The following is an 18093-nucleotide window of genomic DNA, read 5'->3' as shown; positions in this document are numbered from 1 at the left end:
TGTCTGCCTGCCTGTCTGTCTGACAGTTTAGTTTACCAGCCTGTAAAGTATGTCTGTCTACCCTGGCTTCCTGTCTAGTTGCCGCCTGTCAGCCTGCCTCGTCGTCTACCTACCTGTCTGCCTGGTTGTCTACCCGTTTACCTGCTTGCCTGTCTGTCTGTGTCTTCCAGCCTGTCTATCTGCGTGTCTGTCTGTCTGCATGTCGGTTTGTCTTTCTGTCTGTCTGCATGTCTGTCGGTCTGTCTCCATGTCTGTCTGCACGTCTGTCTGTCTGCACGTCTGTCTGTCTGCACGTCTGTCTGTCTGCACGTCTGTCTGTCTGCACGTCTGTCTGTCTGCACGTCTGTCTATCTGCATTTCCGTCTATCTGCATTTCTGTCTGCACGTCTGTCTGCACGTCTGTCTGCACGTCTGTCTGCACGTCTGTCTGCACGTCTGTCTGCACGTCTGTCTGCACGTCTGTCTGTCTACATGTCTGTCCGTCTGCATGTCTGTCTGTCTGCATGTCTGTCTGTCTGCACGTCTGTCTGTCTGCATGTCTGTCTGTTTGTCTACATACCTCTGGTCCACCTGGCAGGCTCCAGCCTTGTCTGGACACTTGGCTGCCTTGACCTGGCCACACACGTTGATGAGGTACTCATAGTCTCCGCTGGACATGTTGTAGAAGCTGCCCACCGGCCTGCGCAGGGGGGTCAGGTCGAACGAGATACCTAGAGTTTGCAGGGGAGAGGTGTGGGAGGAGGACGAGAGACAAATAGATCCTTCCCTTCTTTACGTGTAGGCGTTTGTTTTAGCGGTGCTCTGACAGTGTGAGATGATCCGTGTGTGCGAGTGACTGACTGACCGGCTTGGGGGTCCTCCACCTTGCAGTCGTCGCCCGACGCCCGGGCGAGCACGCAGGCCACCGCCGTGTACCACTCAATCTCGTACAGACAGCCGTCGCTCGACACACTCCTCAGGACGGGGGCGCTCTCCAAGTCCCCTGGACACAAGCACAAACCTCTACGCTCACAAAGCCGTCCCGAGGGCCGCACACGCGCCGGCCAAAATCGGCCCTTTTCGGGTTTTGAAGGTACCCGACTTTCCACTTTTGCTACGTCTCTACTGGTATTTAATTATTGAGCTCGTCGTCCATTTTTACTCTCCTCCTCTTCCTGTCAGTTGGTGAGAGGGCCAGGTTTGAAACATTTAGCTGCAAACTGATGGACGGAAGGTTCCAGACTGTTCCAGACACTGCGAAGAAAGTCTCTCACCGCAGATTGCTATGGTAAACACCCTGCTAGTGGAAGGTCATCTGCTTCCAAACCCTCCTACAGAACCTTCAGGTTGTTCTGTCACTCATTGGTCAGTTTGAGTGAAAACAAGTGTGTGTGTGTGTGTGTTGGGTGGGGGGGGGTGGGGATCCTGGATTTCTCTCAAAACAACACTCTCTCCCAACCTCCCTGCTCTATGTGGCCCTCATCTTCCTCCTCACCTGGTTTGCACTTGAGGGTCATGATGGTAATGATCCTTTTGTTATTACTGCACACGCCCCCCTCCGTGTACGTCAGTCTGAGGTCACTTCCTGTCTTCTTGGGGGACGACAGGAACTTCCCCAGGCTCACGGCTTTCTCGTCTTTGCCTGGAGGACAAACAAGCAACGAGGGACCATGAAACGTTAGCATCCAGTTCAGACAAGCTAGTGAACTGTGTGACTCTGACCAGTACCTATCAGACCAGAACCGGTAGAGTAGCAGTACCAGTGTCAGTGCCAGTACCAGTAGCAGTACCAGTACCAGTAGCAGTACCAGTAGCAGATGTACCTATGGCGCAGATGGCGGCGTCCTCGGGGCAGCCCAGTGCCGCCCCCTGCTGGAGGACCTTGTGGCACACGTTGACGTAGAAGCGGCGGTGGTCGGACTCCGGGGCGTTGGCGTCCACGGCCTCCCAGTTCTGGGCCGACTCCGACTCTGGAGGAGAGGAGGTCAGAGGACAGGGAGGGATCAGTAACTGGAGGAGAGGAGAAAAAGGGGAGGAGAAGAGAGAAGGGGAGAGACGAGAGAGGGGGGAAAGAGGAGAGGAGAGAGGAGAAGACAAGAAGAGAGGAGAGGTGAGGAGTGGCGGAGCGGAGGAGAGAGAAGAACGAAGGAGGAGGAGAGAAGAGAGGAGAAGACAAAAAGAGAGGAGAGGCGAGGAGTGGAGGAGAGAGAAGAACGAGGGAGGAGGAGAAAGGACAGACGAGAAACGAGAGGAGGGGGAAGAGCGGAGCTCTGTCCTACCGGGGTAGCGTGTCAGGGCTGAAAGGTCGTAGTGCTTCTTGCTGTCTGTGACCCTGCAGAGCAGATCCTCCTTCTCCTTGACGCAGGCGTAGGCCGTCTGCCAGTCAAAGTAGTAGGTGCAGTCAGTCTCCCCGGCAAAAACTGGGGAGCCCCTCCCAGAGTTCCCTGGGGGTGGAGAGCGGGGGAGAGGAGACATTCATCAATATCGATCTTCCTTTTGACCCGGGTTTTCATTCGAGTGTCATGGCCGACGTCACAACCTTTGATCACATGTGGCTGAACAACAGACGCAGCAACATTGTTGATGGCGGCTCTCGCGAGTAGCCGCCTCACTTATCTGTTGATCACTATCTGGGGAAATGGACTTCTTGGAGGATGCGTTCGGAATACGACGGCATTCCGTAAACACCGATTCCCCTCAGCACCAACCACTTAAGTACTGTTCACTCATCACAAAAGTGCCCCTCTAATCCTTCATTATCTGCTGCACTTTACGGACACCCCGTTAGATAAAAGGGTCATGGAGACGTGTATAAATGTAAATCGTTAAATAGCAACTTGATTGGTCCGGGGGGGGGGGGCTCACCTGCGGTCTGGTTGCACTGGAAGTTGATGATGGTCATCCTCTGGAAGCCAGAACTGCAGCGACTCCCGTCTGGATAGATCAGGGTCAGGTCTCCGTCAGAGTACCTGGAGGAGACAGGAGGAGAGGGGGATGAGGAGAGGGGGAGGCAGAGAGGGGGAGGAGAAGGAGAAGAGAGGAGGAGAGTAAAGAGGGATGAGGAGGGTGGGGGAGGAGGCGGGGGTGAGGAGAGGAGAGGGGGAGGAGAAGAGAGAGGAGGAGGGGGGGTGAGGAGAGGGGGAGGAGGAGGAGAGGGGAGGAGGAGGAGAGGAGAGGAGGAGGAGGGGGGGTGAGGAGGGGAGAGGGGGAGGAGAAGAGAGGAGGAGGAGGGGGGGTGAGGAGAGGGGGAGGAGGAGGAGAGGGGAGGAGGAGGAGGAGGGGGGGTGAGGAGAGGAGAGGGGGAGGAGAAGAGAGGAGGAGGGGGGGGTGAGGAGAGGAGGATAAGGATAGGAGGGGAGGATGAGGAGGGTGGAGGAGCGGATAAGAAGAGTAAAGGGGAGGGGGGGGTGAACAGAGAAGGGGGCGAGAGACTAGACAATTTCAAAGAGAGAGAGAGAGTGCAGAAGGGGGGAGATGAGAGATGGAGAGAGACAGAGAGACAAAGCCAGAGAGAGAGAGAGAGAGAGAGAGAGAGAGAGAGAGACGCTTTCTCTCCTCTTACCTGAGAGTCTGGTTCTCGTAGCGCCCTGCTATCTTGGTGACGTCTCCGGGCTCTTTGACCTGGCAGGCAGAGACCGAGTGCTTGTCGTCTCCACATTGTCCCGCCCGCGTCTCGCCGCACACGTTCATGTAGTACACATAGCTGTCCTTCCCATCAGGGCTCTGAGCCTCCGCATAGTACGGTGCCTCTTGAGCTACACACACACAAACACACACGCACGCACACGCGCGCACACGCACACAATGACATTAGAGTTATGAGTTTACACAAAGCTTGTCGAAGAGGAACCAGCTTAGCGGTGTTGCAAAAGGAATACTGGCTGACTCCCATGATTCAAGTTCCCTTTTGCAAAATACAAGACGTGTCTTCCAGTGTTTCTCACAGAAATGAGAGAACCACTCTACTCAAATATTGCAACTGCATGTGTTTGTGTGTGTGTGCGCGCGCGCGTGTGTGTATTTAGGTGCATTTGTATTTGTGTGCGTTTGTGTCTATTTGTATTGGCGTGCGTGCTTGTGTGTGTGTATTTGTGTGTGAGTGTATTTGTATGTGTGCGCATGTGTGTGTGTGTGTGTGTTTGAGTGTCATTACAGGGGGTGTGGTCGTACCGCCGAGTGTGAGGTGTGTGAGGTCTATCGAAATGTCGTGCTGTTCATTTGTCAGCTTGCAGGTCTTGCTCTCCAGGTAGTCACGGTGACAGGCGTACTCCGTCACCCACTCCACCTCGTAGCGACAGTTAGTCTTGGCTGTCATCCTGGGCTCGCTGCCCTGGAGACACACACACACACGCACAGGGAGAGTCGTGACACTGGCCAACCATCGACAGAGAGGGACACTAGCATATTGTTTAGGTTTGCGCTGTCGTCCGACGTCGTATTTTTGGACAGAAATCCCCCGGGTGGGTGTGTGAACGCTCACCTCCTGTCGCCGCGAGGGGCAGACGAAGGTGATGGTGACGGCGGGGGTGTGGCCGTTACAGAAGTCTGGCGGGGTGCCGGGGCCTCCCTCGTAGCGCAACCTCAGCCTGGGACGAGAGAGAGAGAGATAGGAGAGAGAGAGAGAGAGAGAGAGAGAGAGAGAGATAGAGAGAGAGAGAAAAGATAAAAATACATGAAAAAGAGAAAAAAGACAAAGACAAAGGGACAAAGAGAGCAAAAGCCAGGCTTGGGTAAAAGCTACACCCGAGCACAATCTTGAGGTCACTCAGCCATTCGCTCTGAGATTTCTAGCAGTTAGCGTGCTCCGCTTTAGCGTGCGGCGACATTCCCCTTTCGCTCAGCTTCACCTGTCGTTGGACAGCAGCTCCAGCTGGCTGGTGGGCAGGCCCATGCCGAAGGAGCCCTTACTGGTGGTCAGACAGGCAGCGGAGCCTTCCGGACAGGGGCTCTCTGAACGGTCTGAGGGGGGGAGAAACAGTTTGTTCGTCAAAGCCAAGAAACGCAGCTTTTTCCCACTTTTGACTTTGCGAGACGCGAGGCGACGCGCCGACTCACTCAGGCTCCTGCAGATGTTGATGTAGAAGTCCACCTCGTCGTCAGAGTCGTCCACCAGGTAGCCGTCCGACAGCTTGACCAGGGGGTTCAGGTCGTGCTTCTTACCGTCCGAGTCAAACACGTAGCAGGGAACCTGGACGGCAACACGCGTCTGGGTCATTCTGTGTGTGCGTGTGTGTGTGTGTACGTGTATGTGTGTGTGTGTGTACGTGTGCTTAAGGCCACATGTTTGTAGTTCTGTCGGTTCGAGTTGTGTGTCGTCTGATGGTGTCCGTCTGATTGGCTACTCAACTTCAATTATCAACGACACGCAACTGCTCCCAACCAATCAGCTGTCCAGTATCCATTAAATTATTGTCCCACGTCTTCTGTTATGCAGCCTCAATGTTTTTGAGCTCTATATAATAGTAGTTTATATATACACATATGTATAACAAGATACAGTATATACCCATATGAGAGACTGGGTGAACAAAAGGGAAGGCAGTGAGAATATCATTCAGCTGGATAAGGGGGGTGGCAGACATGATATGCTAGTCATAATCTTTGGCATTTCAGCTTCCAGTGAGGCCTACGTAAGTTGCAGGGAAGTCCTCTGACTCACTGTCACCTTTTCCACACTGAACGAGCTACTCATAAACGGCTACCCACAGATAGGGTCTTCTGTGGCTTCACACACACACCTTCTGAGTCAGACAGACAGACAGACAGACAGACAGACAGGTAAATTAGACAGAATTTCAACCAACCTCTTTATGTGGTTTGAACTTGTCCTTCTTACAGGCCGTATACGTCCTCCATTCAAAGTAGTGGACACACTGGGACACGGTGACAAACTCTGGTGTCCCCTGGAAGGAGGACACGGACACACACACACACACACACAGACAGAGACAAAGACGAATGTGACGCAAGGCATTGTGTCAACATTCGTTGGACATTTACCATTTGCATTTTCAACCCCTTAACAACTGGATTATGAAAGCTTTTTATGAAGGCTGTCGCACATCGGCAGTGAAACAGTCTGTCAGGTCTATATATACACACAGCGTGCATATGAACACACACACACACACACGCACACACACACACACAGTACAACGCTCCTCCTGTGTGTTCAGCTGGCCTCATCGTCTGCTATGCTCGTTCACCGTGCCTGAGCTGAACGCACGGTAAGAGTGAGCAAACCGTTTCACGTGTGCGGTTCGACCTGCTCTGAACCGCAGGTCCCTCTGACAGGAAACGTTGCAGGTTGTTTGCTGACAGGTGTCATGGGGAGGGAGGGAGGGAGGGAGGGAGTTGTGGGTGGTGTGGGGGGGGAGGGGCTTGTTCTCACCATGGTCTTGCTGCACAGGAAGCTTATGCTGCTCTGGATGACGCTGCCGTCGCCGGGGCAACGCTGCGTGCTGTTGAAGTCCACCACCCTGGTGCCCGTCGCGCTCCGCAGGGACAGCTCACCTGGACGGACGCACGCACACACAGTCACACGCACACAGACAGACACACACAGACAGACACACACACACACAGTCACACACCCACAGTCACACACACACAGATACAACAGTGAGGCATGCAGGCAACGGGCTAAACCTTTGTATCGCCCCAGCCCCGTTCAGTCCCACGCCCAGAGACTCCAACATGACCCAGTGACGGCCTCTCTGAGCAGTGAGGGCAGCCCTCTCATCCATCTCCCCTTAAAGCTAACATCCTCCCTCAAGGAGCTCCGCGGTGATTCATAACCCAGCTCTCTGGGGCTGCACTGACACACAGTCCTCCGTGGGGTCAGAGGTGAACATTAGGGCACTGGGGGGAGGAAGGGCATGACGTTGTTTTGGCTGGAGGATCAAAAGAGGTTGGCAAGGCGGGCGGTCTGTCTGTCTGCCAGGCTTGTCTGTTGTGTGTGCCGGCCGGGGAGATTCGCCGACGGGAGTCCTGGAGCAGAACGACGGACTCCTGGATCCTAGATCCTGTATTATACAGGATATAAATCCTGTATATATACAAATGTGAAATGGAGGGAAAAGACGCGTCTGGATACGCAGTCTCTTTCTCTGTGTGTGCGACTTGTGTCTGTCTTTCGCACAACGCTGCCAACGGTCTCTCCCCGTTATGCTGTCCGGGTGTCACTGTCCCCCTCTATCAAGACCTCTCTCTCTCTGCTTGTCTCTATCTATTTCTCCGTGTCTCCATCCATTTCTGTGTGTCCATTTGCCTTCTCTGTACCTGTGAAGTTGCTCTATGTGTGAGTAAACAGACCGAGACCGCTTCTGTCCCGGCCTCTAACAAGGGTTCCACTCGCCGTGCACCAAAATCCTCTCCCCGGCACATCAGCGCCGTAAAAGCTGATGTCCTGAGTCCACAGTATAGGTGTCCCTGTTCTACGTGCGCTGATAAAGAGGCAGGGTGCACTGCTGAGCCAGCAGCGAGGCATTCTGGCAGGCTGCTACTACGGAGTCAGATGGCTGAGCGGTGAGGGAGTCGGGCTTGTAATCGGGAGATTGCCGGATCGATTCCCTGCCGTGCCAAATGACGTTGTGTTCTTGGGCAAGGCACTTCACCCTACTTGCCTCGGGGGGAATGTCCCTGTACTTACTCTAAGTCGCTCTGGATAAGAGCGTCTGCTAAATGACTAAATGTAATGCTACTGACGAGCAGCCAGACAGTCCTGTACCCAAACCCCAGGCTGTGTTTACTGTGGACGTGGATGAGAACTTCATTTCAGAGTCGGCTTTAGACTCGTCGCTCCTCCCGGAGCTTCCCTAACGCACTCGTGTACAAAACGTACTAATTAACCTATCGCGAAAGCCAAAACCCAACACGGCTTTGACCTCTCCTACCTTAGCTACTTCACTACTTGAAGAAGCTCCATCAAGCTTTCGTTATTTTTGTTTATGCGCAAAATGCCATACGGAACATCACTTACAAGAATCCCTTACACTGACCGGTACAGGCTGCTACTTTGAGCAGTTTACAGTAGTCCCCGCTGTACAAAGAAGCAAAGCTTGACGGGCTAACGACGGTAACTAAGTTGGGGCGTGGCTTATGCGAAAGGTCAATTCAACTGAAACAAACGACTCGATGTTCCATGTCAGTAGTTTCATACTGGGAGGCCCTTGTGTTCGTGTTTGACGTTGCTAGCACGTTACCTTCAGCCTTCGCGTGAAACTCTGAACTTTTCCCAGCTGTGTTTAGGCTGTCCTGCTCCCTGTCTGGCCTCCTATCTTTAGCCAGACCCAGGCTGGTGATAGCCTTAAAGGGCACTGGGGCCTCCCTCTCACGCTCTGTGGCTCTGTCTCTCCCTCCCTCCCTCCGTCATAAACCAGCGCTTGAGAGCACAGTTTGATAACAGTGCTGACAAGCTGCCACCGCGATGACCCAGTAACACCATTTGCACAACAATGAGACCAGCCCTGCAGGACAGAAGCTCGTATTCTACTGAGCCTAATTGACCGCATGCCGGGCGCCTGAGGAATTCAGAGCGCTTCCCGGAGTTGAGGAAGTGAATGGTTAAACTGGGTTCGGCTCCAGTTTGGTTCCGTGAACAAGAGGTCGTTTTGCGTTACCTTTATGTTTTTGTCGAGGCACGACATGTTGTCGGGTAGGGAGACTAAAAGGTTTAAAGATCACATGGTCATGTGAGACAGTCAAGACGATTTCGTCCACCTTTGATCCCTTCTAATCATCTCTGAAGCGGTTCAGCAAACAGTAAAAAAAATAAACCCAGCGTCTCTTCTCCTACTTCTCCTTTTCTCCCTCTCTTCCGTTCGCCCCCGTTTTGTGTGTAGGAGCACCAATCACTGATTGGGAGTCAGGTGGATGAGCGGGTAGGGCATCGGGCTAGTAATCTGAAGGTTGCCAGTTCGGTTCGGAAGGCACTTCACCCTACTTTCCTCTGGGAGAATGTCCCTGTACTTACTGTAAGTCACTCTGGATAAGAGCTTCTGCTAAATGACTAAATGTAAATGATTGAGGACGGCTTGCGATGGTAGCAGCTTCGTAGAGCAACGCCAGCAGTGCTGGCGTTATCCGATAAAACGGAGCCCGTCGTTAGAGGGGCAGGAGGACTGGAAGGCTTCGACACACGTCGGAAGAGAGGAGCCAGGGTGAGGGGACTGGGGAGGTGACTCTGGGGCCTGGGTGGGGCCTCTTCGGGGTAGAGAGCTGAGCTCCTGCTGGGGTATCTGCACAGGGCCAGACTGCCCAAGTGACTCCCACCCTGAGCTCACATGATCGGCCGATGTCACCGGGGGGCAGAGCGCGACCAAACCCTGATTTGTCACAGGCACTGAAAGGTCCCTGACCCCTGCTCCAGCCATGTTGTTCGAGCCATGTTCTGAAATAACTCCTGACACCACTCTCGCCTCTGCTTGCCAGGAGAGCTCCACAGGCTGTTTGGCATGTAGACCTCCAGCACAGTCTAGGCCCATCTCTAGCATGTACAACAAATGTAAGCAACAAATGACTAAAATGACTAAATGTAAGCCTAAATCGATTCAAGGAGCCAGTTGGTCTTTTCCCTCCAGTTATTCCATCATAACTGTCCTCTCTTTCCAGTAACACAGCCCATCCCTTCACAACTGCTCGATCGGGACTAAAAAGCGGCATTGCCGAGAATAATTTTTAATTGTCATTGAATTTGTTTGCTTTTAGTGCAGCGTCTATCCACAACTGAGACCTTGACACAAACCTGTTGAAGCTACGATAGCCAAACAGCGTCTCGTTCACAACCAGTTCTGGACTTGATCTTCGAATGATATTTACATCAAGATAATGGCTTTGTGGGAGGATGTATCTATTGAAGTTGACTCATGAGTGTTGTAGAAAGCTCATTTCCTTTGCCCTTGCCCATTATCATCGACTGAAAACAAAGTGACTGAAACAGGAAATACGACCACAGTAAAGGAACTTCAACACAAAACCAAATTAACTCCCACCACAATCGCACTGCACATGAAACAAGTTCATACAATGGCTTGTATGAGCTCTTTGCTGAAGTACATTTATTAGTGACAGACCTCATTGGTCAACCGGTGGTCTAACCCCTGAGTTTTCCTGTGGCTAGTCTTCTTAGCCAGCCTAGCATCGCTCCCGATGCTGCTGCTAACCTAGCTACCTGGCTGTGGTGGACTGCTCGCTTGGCTAGCCTATAGGAGGGCTCCTTCTGCAAGGCCTGCTGACCCCACAGTCATGCAAGCAGCTCACAATCAGCAGTTCAGCCCTGGCTCCACTCTGCCTCCTCAGCACAGCGACCAGCCAGAGACCAGCACCAGCTAATGGACAAACTGCTCCCCAAGCTCCACTTACTGACAGCAGAGCCTCGAGCTACAATACTGCAGGCTTAGGCTACTCATCTACCGTAGGCCTACTGGACAGTGTTCTAGGTTTGTGCTATTCTCAGGCGTAGACTCTGGTCGTAAGCTCACCTACTGAGGGTCGTAGATATTAGGACGGTACTGCGGTGCTGTTGGTGTACTCACCAACTGACTGGGCCTTCTGTGTGGTGAGGTTGCGGGCACAGATGGCAGTGCCAGGCCCACAGCCAGTGTCAGGAGAGGAGTCACACAGCTTCAGAGAGTAGCTGACATTGTTGTCCAGGTCTATGGCCTCCCATTTGTAACTGAAGACAAACAACGAAAGACAAGGCAGATGATGCTTAAGATAACATGCGAATTTTAAAATGCCACAACAACATTTGAATGGACAGAGACTTGGCTGCTAATATACTGCATGACCTGCTATTGTATTGCTACGTATGCACACAAATATGTTATTAAATTGCAGATTTTGCATATATTGCTTTACACACAGATGATCATCCTTTGTCCATATGTTGGCTAACGTTCTGCTTTAGACCATAAAAAGGTGTTAAAACCACCTACAGTAGCTGTGCCCAATATCTGATTTCTCACTATTGTATTCATTGTTTGCTAAATAAATACCAGGTAGCTAACGTAGCTCCCCTAGCTAACTGCTGCGCCAGTCAACAGTAGTGCGAATGGAATACCACACTGATAAGGCACTCTGTAGCTATCTGTTTAACATCTGTTTTTATTTTGTGACGTTTCTTAGCTACTGTTATCTGTAGCTAGCCGATCGTCTGGGTGTCAAGCGAGATCCATAATCACCGAGAGGTACCCACCTGCAAAGATCCTGGTACCAAGGACTGGCATCCGTGCCCGCTGCGCCACGGGGGAAAGATGAAACCATCGCCACGAGCCACAACAGAAACATTGTTGGTCTTTTCCATGGTGCTGCGTGGTCGTTATGTTTACACTGTGGGACCATCTTGTAGAGTATTTTGAAATAATAAGCTATCGCGCTGCGTCCGACATGATACAGCAAAGTCTCCACGGTTGTCTTCTGTTAGCTGAAGCAGGAACTGGCCGAATCACATGATCCACTCAACGCTTGATAGCAGGCATCACGTGGTGTGACCTTCTACACATGAGTCATGATTTAAAAAAAAGTCCGTGTTGCCAATTGTACGACTTTGTAGCTCGATGATTGAGCGATTTTTCACCGTTCCCAGCTCATCTAGCGACTAGTGACAAATCTAGCTACTTTGGCCATCTCCGTTTTCGTTGTTGAGAAGCTGAAAAATAACCTTTTGCCGATTTGTGAATGACGTCACGTTTGCCACTGAAAACAGTAATTTAGGTGCTTGGGGGTCTGGAGTCATTTGAAATGGAACTTGGTTACAGTATCATCTTACGATAATATGTTGTCCTTTTGAAGTGGTCGTGAGACATGAGCAATCAACAAGCTCTGTTAGAAAAGTTCCACAAAGATCATTAAATAATCGTTTGTGATAATTTAAAGATCCTTGATATCCAATGTCAACTCGACAGCTTCTGTCAATATGAGGTAACCGCTTTGATCATGTGTACAAAGCTCTCAAAGCCACCCTTTCATAATCCGAATAATCTATAATAATACCCGAAACTACGTTTATGAAAATGAATTATTTTGCCACTGCAGACAAGGGAGAGAAATAATGCATGTGTCCGCCAGGTGGCACTGTTCGTCAATGAAAAATACATTTGTGTTTACAAGCGAACTAAACGTCACAGGGCTGGTTACTGCTCTCTAGTCCCACCCTGGAATGCTGTACAGCTGGTAGAAAAATGGCTGCGGCGACCATGTCTGGGGCCGACGGCCACAGGATGGAGCAGAAGAAGTTCGAGTATTTCTCCTCGATGAACTCGATGGCTAGGAAAATAATGCTGGAACGGGAGAAGATCAAGGAGAGGTATGGTTCGGCATGGGATACAATGACTCAAAACGAGCAGGACGCCGCGATCGACAATGGAATGATGGACCCACACATCCGAGCAAGATACGCGATGCACAAAGTCGACCGAGAGGAGGTCATTTGCTATCCGAGGTTACTTATACAGACAGGACAAAAAATTGTCCATTTTGGCGAAGAGGTATGTTCTTCTGTTCTTCTGGTTATTTTGTCATTGTCGTTTTAAAATCCAAACTAGGCCAGGTAGCCTATCTAGGACACACGCAGAATGCAGTCGGACAGTAAACGTCACACCGGTCTGCCAAAACAAAAAACGTCTATCGATATTTACTATTAAGTAAGTTACCCTAACCGACCAATCAACATCTGGTCAGTGTAGCTTAGTGGACTACGAAAATATATTTTTGAATCAAATCTAATAATCTTATGACCCATTTAAGTTCACAGCCCTGACCAAGGAGCAAATATACGCACTGAGATTACTTCTAACGCCGTCTGTGTTTGATTCCAGGACCTCACCTGGCAGGATGAGCACTCTGCCCCGTTCTCATGGGAGACCAAGGTGTGTGTGCAGCAACTCTGTCACTGTGATATCCTAACGCCTCATATACATGGACACAGTGTTCATTTTTCTGGTTATGATTCAGACGAGAGCAAATACATTAACTTTGCTCTAGATTTTGTTGTTTTTTAACATATGTTCATTCTTTAATCTGTCCCCTAATCTGTCCACTGCCCTTCAGAGCCAGCTGGACTTCAACATGACCAGTGCTCTCCCGGAGCAACCCGTATCTACCTCCTCCTCCTCCATCCAGGCCGACCCTAAGCCGGCCAAAGTGGCCCAAAGCAGCCAGCTGGCCAAGGGCACCCCGAGCGGCAAGCCATCCAACGGTGAGGGCCCAAGTCTGGGCAGCAGGCAAGAGGAGGAGTCCTCCTTTTGGAAGATCAGTGCGGAGCGCTCCAGGTTGGATGGGGAGAAGGCCAACTGCCTCACCCCCAGCCAGATCAAGTCCTTGGAGAAGGGCGAGAAGCCACTGCCCTCCTACCTGCGCCCCGAGACCCCTTCCTCCTCCTACCTGCGTTCGGAGACCCCCTCTCCCTCCCCGACCTCCAAGGAGCCAGAAGACCCTCCTCCACCGTCCAGGTCCAGCAAGCAGAGAGCCCCAAGGCCCCCCGCCCCCCCTCCTCCCATCCCCGTCGCCATCGCCGTGACCCCCGCCGCCATCAGCGCCGCCCCAAGCCCCGCCCCCGTCAGCGTGTCGTCGACGGTGGCCGGCTGGGAGCGCGCTCAGAGCACGCTGCCGTCGGTGAGCAGCGCCCCCGAAGAGGTGTTCCTGCCGGGCTCCAAGACCCCCGCCCGCTCAGGCAGCGCGGGGCGAGACGGAGACAGGGTGGAGTCTCCCCCGCTGGCCTCCAGCCCCACCTTTGCGCAGGTTAGCGGCCGCTCACAAACATACACGCACTTCAACCCCTGGGGGGGGATAGGTATAGCTCAGTGGTTTGAGAATTTCACTGCAGATCAAAAGGTTGTGGGTTCAGATCGACTTGTGCTGTTTGTCGCTTTATAGAAAAGTGTCGGCGACACGACAAAAATCGATGCGAAATGGAAAAAAAAATGAGCCCTTCCTTTCTACGCACACGGTTGACAGGTTATGTCTTTTTTTCTGACTTCAGTTCAATACGAGCAACAACATCCTGAAGACCGGGTTTGACTTCCTGGACAACTGGTAACAACTGGTAACGTGGCACACGGCTCGACGGGCCAGGCCGACAGCAGGTGCACCATCAGGATCCAGGCTCAGCTGGCCCGTGTGTCTGTCTCTCGTTATGCTGCCTGCTCGCACTCTTATCACTCTGAAGGTGTCCGACATCATATCCCTGTCATGTCATTCCAGATTAAATGAAGTGTCACGGACCGACTTGTTATTTTCGGCTCACTGCATCCAACGTTCCACTTAGGTTGACACGCGACGTTGTCGTCAAGGGCAAACGGCACGTTCCAAAGTTGACGTTTGTCCTCCGGCTTCGCTGTCAAGTGTTGCAAAGGCATGAAACCAGGTTAGGTTAGCTTGTTCAGGACGTTTCTCACGGACGTGTGCTTGTGTTTCCCCACCAACACGGTCGCTATCTCTTCCCTTCTGTTTTCCTTCGTTGACCTGATTCTATCCATCCCTTATCCTGGTACTGAGACCTTCCACTCGTGCTTTTATGACGTAGTGTACATGTCGGATGCTGCAGCCGTCTTGTCGGTATGTTTAGATAAAGGAGCATGACCTAAGTGATTTGTACCACTCGCGTTATTTATCGATGACCATTTTACACGACTAGAGAGTACTATTTTACTGACTTTTGTATGTAGAGTATATTCATTGATTGTATCATATGCTATTATATTGCACTCGTGCATTTTGCAAATCACAGATAAAGAGCTAATAAATGAAACTGAACTTGCAATTGTCCCTTTCTGTCTACTAAATACACCCACTGCCAGCTAAATATAGTCTAGAAATACAGTGTGGTCAATCCATGTAGTCGTGTCCAGAAATATTAGCAGCCTGGCACTTAAACTCCTCTCTTAAACATGAAGTTCACAAACATGAGTTTTCTCAATGGCAATAAGTTAAGTTAGTTGTAAGTAATAAGTTAGTAGTTAAAGTAAAAAATATGGTTGCAAGCAACAGTGACGTGGGTAACCTTCCTACAATAATGGAGGTAGTAAGGAAGAGAATCAAAGATGATCCATCTGCTTGAAATAAAATAGCTTCTTCTATAGGATGCCAACAAAATGATCAGGACTAGTTTTAGATCAACTTGTGGAATAAGGTAACATTTAGAACATATTTAAGCTTTTCTGTTTTAGTCAACTCCGAACCAAAAAAATACATAATGCCAAACAAAATGTTACAACAGATTGTATGGCTTTATCATACGAATTTTCTACATCTTCTACGAAATAAGTGTCGGGGTGCCAACAAGTTGCATGCATCTTAAAATGGTCTACATATGCCTATCCAAGCCACTGTGCAAAGTTATGTGAAGAGCTAGCCTGAGCCATGTTGAGTTATGCAACACAGTCAGTCCTTCTGTCTACCCCACCCAGACATCCTAGAATCTGGTGGACTGCTGCTGTGGAAAGCAGGATTCCTGTGGCATTTGAACTGGCATCCTTCCAGTGTACAGAAGCGTCCCTCTGTAAGGACACATTCACTCATTTCCCCTCTTAATTCGCTCGCCGCGAACCCTCGGAAAACACTGGCAGGGATATGTTTCCACCGCCCGAGACCTGACATGCCAGCCCGAAAAGACTGGGGGGGGGGGGGGGGGGGGGAGTATTAGTGAATGGGGATGTGTGTGTTTGTGTTCATGAAAGTGCCTCGCTAACACAAAGAGTGGAAGTGGGAGGTAAAGGAAAACAAAGAGCCTTCCTGTTGTTGGTGTAGCTCAGGACAAGTCAGAACGAGAGAGCGAGCAAGGAAAGAAAAGGAGAAAGAGAGGACAGCGGCATAGGGACAGAAAGGCAAGGAAAGCGAGGGAGACATTGAGGCAGGGCAAGTGCGAGAGAGGGAAACCGACATTGAAAATAGAAAGGGAGAGAGGGCAGAAGTGTCCAAGACGTTGTTGCCCAGCCAGCAGAGTTATGAAGAGGATAATGGACTGTGTTGCGCTGGTTCTGTTCAGCGTCCTGTGTCTGATGAGCATTCCCAGCAGAGGTGAGCCACAACCTGGCTCCACAGAAGCCTCTCCGGCCAACCCCGCGTCCATACAGGTGAGCCTAGCGACCCCTCTAGATAACACACAATTACACACACAACCTCCATAGGTCCCCATGCTAGTGGAATCATAAAGGGCCACAGAAGCATGTGTTTGATTACTGGGGTAACGGACATAACTTAGTATTGAGCACATGAGGAACCGTTTAACTGTGTTGATTTTCCTAAGATGCAGGCTTTCCGCTGCAGTGGTGTATTCTGACACCCTGAGGGTGAGGCAGCCAAGCAAAAATGGTGTTCATATTAAAGACAATGGTGTCAACCATGGCTCACGGTTAGAGAGTGAAGCTTTTTTTTTTTTTGACCGGGAGATGATTTCCAAATTGTTTGTGAACGCTAACGTTTGTAAAGGTTTCACATGGTCCCGTTTGTGTCGTGTCTGTCAAGAGGTCGGAAGCGGAGGAGAAACAGGTCAGGGGAGACGTGCCAAACAATTTTCCGGAACCTGAACCCACAAGCCCCCTCTCGGACTTTGAGAACACATACAATTACGTGTGTACGTATAACATACAAACGCAACATCTGACCCACAACCATATGGCCAGGAGAATTCTCTGTTATTCACCTCCTCTCTCACCTCCTCCAGTGTCCAGGTTGGCAGCCATGGACCAGGCCATCCACAAACTAAATGTGGGCCACTACACTCTGGATATAAAGGTGACCCAGCTCTTGGATGGCGTGTCCCGGTTGGACGGCCGGATGGGTGACATGGAGGAACACATGCAGCAGGTCGTCCTTTACACCAAGGACAACCGCAAAGAGATAGGACGGCTTGAGGGTAGGTATTCTGAGGGAATACCACAGCATTTAAATATGGGAAAATATAAATGTCAAAAACACCTTCATAAAAAGGTATTTTTGACTTGTATTGTAGCATTGAAATCCTCCACACACAAATTAGTCACTGTAAAAGTTGTAAAACGCTGCAATTTGACACATTTTACTAACTCCCAGTGCTCTTTCCAAATTTATTTTCAACCCGCCTCTTGCGCTGTCCCAGGGTGTCAGAAAGGCCGTCGTGTTGGCCACAAGTGCTACCTGGTGTACCGCAGCTTCGAGAACTACGCCGGAGCCAACGCAAAATGCCAGGAGCGTGGTGGGAGGATGGCCATGCCCAGAGACAGGAAAGAGCAGGAGGCACTTGCAGACTACGTCAAAAACGTCTTTCACCCCGGAAACTGGCCGGTCTGGTTGGGTATCAATGACCTGCTCACCGAGGGACAATACCTGTTTGAGGACATGACGCGCGTCTCTTACTTTCAGTGGCGCAAACACTTCTTATCTAGCCAGCCGGACGGAGGGAAGCGCGAGAATTGCGTGGCGATGTCGTCAGATGACGGCGACTGGTGGGACCACTACTGCGATAGAAACATGTACTACCTCTGTGAGTTCGATGCCTAAGTGACACCCAGGCAGTCCGACCGCCATCTGAGTTATCGTGGATGGTCCACTCTTTCCTCCACTTTCTATCCTTCTGCTTCCACGATTTTCTGTCTGGTGTTGTATGGCCTATACTGTAGACGAGTTTCATAGACATGGAATGCTTGAATGTACGACATATTCTCTGACAAACGTCGTGTTGGAGCAGATTGGCCCTTAAAGCCAAGACGATGCAAATAACCTACTGTATGAAGAAGATGACTTAACACTGTCTATGAGCAGCTTTTCCAGAAGTGAGCCTCACATTTGTCTGTCAATTCTGTTCTAAGATTGGCAGGTCTCTGTCATAGATTCACACCCAGCCAATATGAGTTCAAGTATTGAGTAGTTTGTGTACTGTGTACAGTAGAGTACTGTCATTCAATGATCATTTATTCACAGACATCGTAGGCTTCAACGATTCTAATGTCAAACAATAATACACAGTTCTGTCAAAAAAACTGAATGTTTTTTGAATACTGTAAGCAGACTTTGTAACGCACAATGTAAAAGCTCCATAAATAAATTATATTCAGTCAAACCAGTAGGCCTACAGTGAATGCTGTTTTATGTCGATTCACTAAGAGATGTGAGCAAAGCAATAAAAAAAACGTAACC

The 18093-nt window shown here is 50.6% G+C and overlaps 3 protein-coding genes across 4 annotated transcripts in view; 2 read left to right on the top strand and 1 right to left on the bottom strand.

Annotated features, from left to right (window-relative positions):
* The window catches only part of igf2r (insulin-like growth factor 2 receptor), a 31100-nt gene extending 19412 nt beyond the window's left edge, over positions 1-11688 (bottom strand). The window contains exons 1-15 of the mRNA XM_084699544.1: positions 11177-11688; positions 10515-10654; positions 6371-6492; positions 5784-5882; positions 5035-5167; positions 4827-4938; positions 4460-4565; positions 4150-4309; positions 3542-3734; positions 2845-2948; positions 2259-2423; positions 1803-1949; positions 1475-1621; positions 845-982; positions 560-710 (exon numbers count right to left, since the gene is read on the bottom strand). Of these exons, the coding sequence (XP_084555670.1) occupies positions 560-710; positions 845-982; positions 1475-1621; positions 1803-1949; positions 2259-2423; positions 2845-2948; positions 3542-3734; positions 4150-4309; positions 4460-4565; positions 4827-4938; positions 5035-5167; positions 5784-5882; positions 6371-6492; positions 10515-10654; positions 11177-11322 (2063 nt within the window). The 5' untranslated portion in view covers positions 11323-11688. The remainder of the gene's footprint in view (positions 1-559; positions 711-844; positions 983-1474; positions 1622-1802; positions 1950-2258; positions 2424-2844; positions 2949-3541; positions 3735-4149; positions 4310-4459; positions 4566-4826; positions 4939-5034; positions 5168-5783; positions 5883-6370; positions 6493-10514; positions 10655-11176) is intronic.
* Positions 11689-12120: 432 nt separating this feature from the next.
* Positions 12121-14740, top strand: c6h1orf198 (chromosome 6 C1orf198 homolog). Its single transcript, XM_084699552.1, has 4 exons — positions 12121-12467; positions 12798-12848; positions 13030-13719; positions 13961-14740. The coding sequence occupies exons 1-4, from the start codon at positions 12162-12164 to the stop codon at positions 14015-14017; spliced, it is 1104 nt and encodes a 367-aa protein (XP_084555678.1). The 5' UTR covers positions 12121-12161; the 3' UTR covers positions 14018-14740.
* A 979-nt stretch (positions 14741-15719) lies between these two features.
* clec11a (C-type lectin domain containing 11A) lies at positions 15720-18092 on the top strand. 2 transcript variants are annotated; one of them, XM_084699554.1, is made up of 4 exons: positions 15720-16052; positions 16444-16552; positions 16643-16834; positions 17057-18092. In XM_084699554.1, the coding sequence occupies exons 1-4, from the start codon at positions 15924-15926 to the stop codon at positions 17455-17457; spliced, it is 831 nt and encodes a 276-aa protein (XP_084555680.1). In that variant the 5' UTR covers positions 15720-15923; the 3' UTR covers positions 17458-18092. The 2 variants fall into 2 exon arrangements, with proteins under 2 accessions (XP_084555680.1, XP_084555681.1); XM_084699555.1 differs by having other exon boundaries at positions 15720-16268.
* The last annotated feature ends 1 nt before the right edge of the window (position 18093 follows it).

The sequence above is a fragment of the Hypomesus nipponensis genome, chromosome 6 (genome assembly GCF_054491055.1).
Source record: "Hypomesus nipponensis isolate SF chromosome 6, ASM5449105v1, whole genome shotgun sequence".
NCBI lineage: Eukaryota > Metazoa > Chordata > Actinopteri > Osmeriformes > Osmeridae > Hypomesus > Hypomesus nipponensis.
This window is presented reverse-complemented; position numbering and strand designations above follow the sequence as displayed.